Genomic DNA, 6,105 nt, shown 5'->3' with positions numbered 1-6,105 from the left:
CACGGCGCTGGGTGCCTGGGGACGTCCCGCCCTGAGCAGGGACCCGCGCGGGCTGTGAAGGACACAGGCGCTGTCCAGAGAGAGGCCAGCAAGACCTCGCGTCTGGGGACGAGGGGGGCCGCGCCCCTCGAGGCCTGGGGCAGGGCGTGGCGACACCCCACAGAGCCGGCGCTCTCTAGCTCATCTCTGAAAGCTGGAGCTGGCCGTGAGGGTGCCGCGCTCTTCTGTCTGTGAAGTGGCAGTCGTGTGGGGTGTGAGCTGGCTGTGACAGCGGGGACGGTGTGTTTTGTGGCTGTCGAGGACGATGAATTGCACCTAAGCCTGCAAAAGTTTTTTTCCAGTTCCTAAAATTTCTGCTGAATCAAAAGGAATTTTCATAATTATTTTGCCTGAAGCAAAGGAAATACTCATTTCTGAAGATGTTACATTTTTGGTGGTAAGAAAAGGCCTCTGTAATTTTCTCAAAGGTCGTATCAGTGAGATTTCTGGAGGAGAAACCTTAAAAGTACTCTAGGCCAAGTGGTAACCCCCAGGGATTTATAAAAAGATGTATTTGGGCTTGTGAGTTACGGCAAAGGGCTCGCTTCACCTCGGTCTGTGGATTGGACATTTGGGAAGCAGCGTGGGGGGCCCTGCCCAGCTCCTTGTGGTCTTGCTGTGAGCAGCACGTGGCCAGGCTGGCTCGTGGCCTCCAGGTCCACGTCCCGCTGCGCATAGCTCTGCCCTTCCCTGACCCCCGCTGCGTCCTGGCCCTCGCTTGCCTGGTCAACTCTCCGCTGCTGGGGTCATCGCACGGATGAGGGTCTGTGGCCCTGCCTGCCCCCTGCCCAACGGTGGGCGGCCCGGCCACCTGCTGCTCTTCCTGAAAGGCCAGGACTGTGCAGCCCCGGGGAGCTCGGTCCGTGCCGGCGCGGAGGGGAGGACTAAGCTGTCTCCCTCCCGCCCCAGCACATCCTGGAGCTGGAAGCCATGCTGTACGACGCCCTGCAGCAGGAGGCCGGGGCCAAAGTGGCCGAGCTGCTGTCAGAGGAGGAGCGTGAGAAGCTCAAGGCGGCTGTGGAGCAGTGGAAGCGCCAGGTCATGAGTGAGCTGCGGGAGCGGGACGCCCAGATCCTGCGGGAGCGTATGGAGCTGCTGCAGGTGGCACAGCAGGTGTGTGCCGGGCGCCGGGGCGCAGCAGGGCCGGCGAGATGCGAGAGCCAGGCTGAGCCTCCCAGGGCAGAGCCTTCCCGTGGCCACACCCCCAGTGGTCACGTCTCCAATGGCCACGTCTGCATGGCCACACCCCCAGTGGCCACACCCTCCAATGACAATGCCCTCCAATGTGCACACTTCCAATGACCACACCTCCCATGGCTGCACCTCCAATGGTCACACCTTCCAATGATAATGTCCCCCAATGTCCACACTTCCAATGGCCACACCTCCAATATCTATTCTTCCAACAGTGACACCTTCCAATGACCATGCCTCCAATGACCACAACTCCCAATGGCAACACCCCCAACAGCCACACCCAATGGCCACACTTCTAATGGCCACCCCTCCAATGGCTGTGCCCTACAGGACCCCACCCCCCACAACCACACCCTCCGATGGCCTGTGCACAGCTGGGCTCTCAGCCAGATTGCCTGCCCTGCCAGGGTAGCCTCCTGGGGGGCCTCTAGGTGGCAGCTCCCCTCTTTTGGACCCTGGTGGCCACATCTTTTCCAGGAGCTATTTCCCGAGGGTGAGGGCGTTGTCTGGGGACGACAGCTGGAGGGCTGGGGGCAGCTTCTGGTCTCCACCTGGCCTCGGGGCACTCTGGGACCTCAGGCCCTCGAGGCAGTTCAGTTCTGTGGGAGGGGAGGAGCCCTGCAGACTAGACATGTCAGTTCCTCCGTGGGCCAGGCTGGCCTGGATGTGGCATTCACGATGTGTCCCTGTTAGCCACAACCCAGACCCAAAGGTTCGACTGCAATTCAGAGGAATGATCGCACGGTGGCCTGGGTTACCGTGGCCGTTGGTGAGCTGAAGTCGGGCACCCGCGGCCAGCCTTGTTGCCCGTTGGCCTCCCGGCCCCTCTCATCCCTGGGGCAGTCAGGGTGCGGAGGGTTACCTGCTGCCCCCTGGTCCCGTAGGCGGGCTGTTTTCGGAGCTCCCGGGCACAGACGTCACCCTCCCAAGGGAGCTTTCCTCTGTGACTGGCTCTGGGGCCCTCTGGCCGCTTGTCCCTCTGCTGTAGTGATGTTTGGGTGAATTAATTCCTTACCGTTTCCTTGGGGGTCTGGCGTTACGATTTCTGAAGTTGCGGAGACAGAAGGATATGGTTCCCACACACGAAACTCGGCTGTGGGGAAGCCGAGCCTTCTGCGCTCTTGTTGGCACAAAGAGCAAACAGAAATGCCGTGTGCCCACCATTGGCCATGGGCCACGTGGGCCGGTGCCCAGCACACCTGTGGCTCTGTGACTATCTGTCCACCAAATAAATGAGAGAAAATCTCGAAAGGACTTTTCCCACTTGGTTTTCCAAATACTCTGATGATTGAGATGTTCTTCCTTTTGATATTGCAGAGAATTAAAGAGTTAGAAGAAAGAATAGAAGCTCAGAAGAGACAAATAAAGGAACTGGAGGAGAAGGTACTGCCACTCGGGGGCTTGTCCTGTCGCTGGGGCTTGCCGGGTGGGAGGGGAGGACACAGATGGCTCACGGGGCCTTGGGGAGAAGGTGGACAGCGGCAGGAGCGGCGCACAAACCCGGGGCAGAGTTGGACAGAAGGAGGTTTTGGGCGGTGGCTGCGAGCTCGGGGCCAAGGGACGGGCCTGGGTCTAGGAGCCCGAGCAACGGGCCGTGTAGTCTCGGAGGAGCCCCTCCCCTCGCGCATCAGCCCCCACCCTGAGCCGGTCACCGGACTAGACCTCAGGTCCTCTCACTGCTCCCGCCCTGGGCTGTGCCGAACCATGTGATCCCGCCAAGATCACCACGTGCGTTGCTCTTAAAATCAAATTCCTGGAAGCCGCTCTGTGCCTTTTCCCCTCGAGAGGCGTCATCAGTGCAGGAAGAATCTCCTCTTTCCTGATCCTCAAGCGATTCCTTCCTGGTTCGGAAACGCCTGCTAAGGAGCAGCTGGGCTGGGGTCACACACCAGGGCCTGGAGGCATATTTGTGGGGGTCTCCCAGCTCTGTTCACGCACGTCACGGGCTCGGCGCTCCCAGACCCAGGAGGAGGAGGGCTCCAGAGAGACCCTCGCCCCTGTGGGGCTTCCTGGCTTTTAGGGCAGGTGTTTCTCTGCCACCTGGAGCCAGTTCGCGGTTTCTAGGGTCAGACTGTGGACCACTCCCGCCTGCGGAGTGGATCTCGCCAACTGGCCAGCTCCCACCGAGCGCCGAGTGAAGTGGCCAGTGGGACTCCCCCGTCTCGTCCCTTCTGGGGAGCACAGGAGGCAGGTGCCAGGCAGGGTGCCCTGTGGGCAGCACCTGCTCAGGCCCGGCCTCAGGATGAGCCCACAGACGCCCTGCGCTTGCCAGGAGAGACGGGGCCCCGGGACAGCCGTCCCCTGACAGCGGCCCGTCCTCCCCACCACCCGCCCCGGCTCGGCAACGGCCAGAACCGCTCCCTCCGCTGGGCACTTCACGGCCGAGCAGTCGTCCTGGCCGAGGCACAAATCCACCGTGAAGAACGAGCCCCGAGGGGTGCGTAGGGCACGACGTTTCCCACCCCGGGGGGTGGCCGGCCATGTGGGGACGCATGGCCAGGCAGAGCCAGGCGCCTGGTGACGCCAGGAGGGGACATGCAGCTCTTGGGGCTCAAACCTCGAGGAGGGCAAGGTCTCTCCCCCAAACCAAACGTCTGTTTCATTTAGCATCTTAGCCCGAGGGCGTTTGTTTGGTTAAATACTGGAAAAGTTTTAATTAGGTGTTTGCTTTTTCAGCCCCAGCTAAAGGAGCTCTCTGTTCCAGGCAATGCGCCATTGCCACGTTTTCTCCTGTCTGAGCTGCTCTGGTCCCCAACCCCCACCCCAAATGAGACTTCGGGTGTTACACGGACTCAGGTGTTGGTTGTACTTGATTCTCGTGTCGGGACTGAGACCAGAGCATTGTCACGGGGGTGCCCTGTGTCCCGGGCAGTTGGAATGTCCTTCAACTAAACTCTCATCGCCATCAGCAGCCGTTGGTGCTCTCGCCACGCACTCCTGAGACAGGAGGAGGAAACTGAGTCCCCAAGAGGCTCCCCTTGCCGGGGGCAGGGGGCGCGCTGGCGTGTGGCCCCCAGCCGGCACCCGCGGCTGGGCTCTAGTGGTGCAGGGTCCCCGAGTGCCTCCCCCGGGCTGCCAGCGCCGTCACCTCAGACCCAGGGAATTGCCTCAGCCTCGCTGGCCCGGATTCCTGAGCCGTGTCCTCCCCTCCCCGGCCGTCTTGCTCTGTCTGTGACCATGTTTCCTGCCGGAAGCACTACAAACTCTTCTTTCTCTTTCTTTTCTTCTGTTTCTCCATCCTCCCTTGTCCTTTTTAGTTTTTATTTTTGTTCTTATTTTTCTCCTTAGCTTTCATTCTCTGGTCGTAGCCCGTCCTGGCACCCTGACCCGGTGAGTATCGCGGCTGGGCCCGGCAAGGCTCTGCTTCCCGGGGACCCGGCCCTTGCAGCCCCGTGCAGAGCGGGAAGGCAGCGACCCACGGCTCCCACGGGGGCTCTCAGCGAGCTGCCCACACCCCAAAAACTAGAAGTCCCTCCTGGGGCCCAGACTCGGAGCCCCCCACTGCCGGAGGCCGGGACGTGCGCTTGCCTTTCTCGAGAGAAAGGGGGCAGAGCCCGCACCCCCCAGTGCAGCACGAACCGAGCGCAAGTCGCCCTAAGGTGGTTTTTGTGCTTCCGAGGCATCTTGGCAGGAAGCGGTGCTGGGGGATCGAAGTTGACCTGTCATTTTTGTTTGTCCTTTTCTGGGTGGTGCCAAGCACAAGCTGTGGCTGCAGTGCCCTGGTCCCCGGCCACGCCGGCTGGCTCGCAGTGGCACAGGAGCAGCACCAGGCTGCGGGTCACGGCTGTCACCCGCCGCAAAGGCCACACGCCAACATTCGGTCGTTGCTTCCTCTGCAAACGAGAGGAGAGTGCGGGAGAATAAGGCCACCACTCCTCTCGAGGGTCCCGAGAGGACCGCCTCCGGGAGCAGGCGTCGTCCTGGCCGCGCACCCCCCGCCCCGCAGCCCCCTCACTTGGCCGGCCAAGCGCGGCCTCCCTGACATCTGTGCTCTGCGTCTCTTCTCTCCCAGCCCCTCGAGGAGCCGGACCCTTTCCTCCAGCGGGACCAGAGAGCAGCAGGTGCTGGCAACAGAACGGGACACGGCGTCGCCATGCTGAAGACCCCGGCGGATCTGGTCTCTGCGCGCCCGTCCTGTGGAGGAAGAGAGGGACGGCTCTGCAACAGGGGCGGGGTGTCCGAGCCCCGCCGGCCACTTGGGATGGGCCAGAGTTAGAACTAGTTTGCTGACTTCTTGGGGCTTCTCTGGGAGAGGCCTCCTCGGCTGCCAGACCCTGGGGTCCCCCCGGACAGTGGCTGCCATCCCGCTGCAGGGGTGGGTGGCGTTCCCTGCCGAGCAGGGCAAGAACCGCTTCTGAGCAGGAGCTCCTCCCTCTCTTGGTTTCCACAGTAACCGTCACCTGAGTCTGGAGGAAGATTTTCAGAAACAGCACAGGCCCGTCCCTGGTGACAGGGTGGAGGCTGTGACCTGGGGACGACCTTCACCCTGGGGGGCTGGGAGGGTTCCCGGTGGCACCTCGGTGCACCACATGATGCTGTACCTCGTCGCTGGGCTCCCGGGCGCCCGCTGATGAACAAACCCCACACCCACCCTGTTCTGTCCTCGTCTTCCCGGGGACAGAGAGCTGCGGCCCCCGCCAGCCGCATGGAGCCATCAACCCTCTGCCTCCGTAGCCTCCCGGAGACAGGAAGGCAAAATCCCGGCCTGCGTGGCCAGCCAGGAGCACCGTGGGCTGAGCAGGAAAGAGGGGCCTCGGGCTGGGGTCGGGCGCGGCGGCAGAGCCGGCGGAGGGAGAACGACCTTGGAGAACTCGTTCGCCAGACGCAGCGCGGCCCAGAACCGCAGAGGCCCTGGGCGCCGGGAAGCCC

The 6,105-nt window shown here is 62.4% G+C and overlaps 1 protein-coding gene across 1 annotated transcript in view; it reads left to right on the top strand.

Moving 5' to 3' along the window:
• The window catches only part of JAKMIP3 (Janus kinase and microtubule interacting protein 3), a 27,522-nt gene extending 22,978 nt beyond the window's left edge, over positions 1–4,544 (top strand). The window contains exons 17-19 of the mRNA XM_012664813.1: positions 949–1,152; positions 2,554–2,619; positions 4,494–4,544. Of these exons, the coding sequence (XP_012520267.1) occupies positions 949–1,152; positions 2,554–2,619; positions 4,494–4,544 (321 nt within the window). The remainder of the gene's footprint in view (positions 1–948; positions 1,153–2,553; positions 2,620–4,493) is intronic.
• The last annotated feature ends 1,561 nt before the right edge of the window (positions 4,545–6,105 follow it).

This window comes from Propithecus coquereli, unplaced genomic scaffold, assembly GCF_000956105.1.
Source record: "Propithecus coquereli isolate 6110/MARCELLA unplaced genomic scaffold, Pcoq_1.0 Scaffold911, whole genome shotgun sequence".
Lineage (NCBI taxonomy): Eukaryota > Metazoa > Chordata > Mammalia > Primates > Indriidae > Propithecus > Propithecus coquereli.
This window is presented reverse-complemented; position numbering and strand designations above follow the sequence as displayed.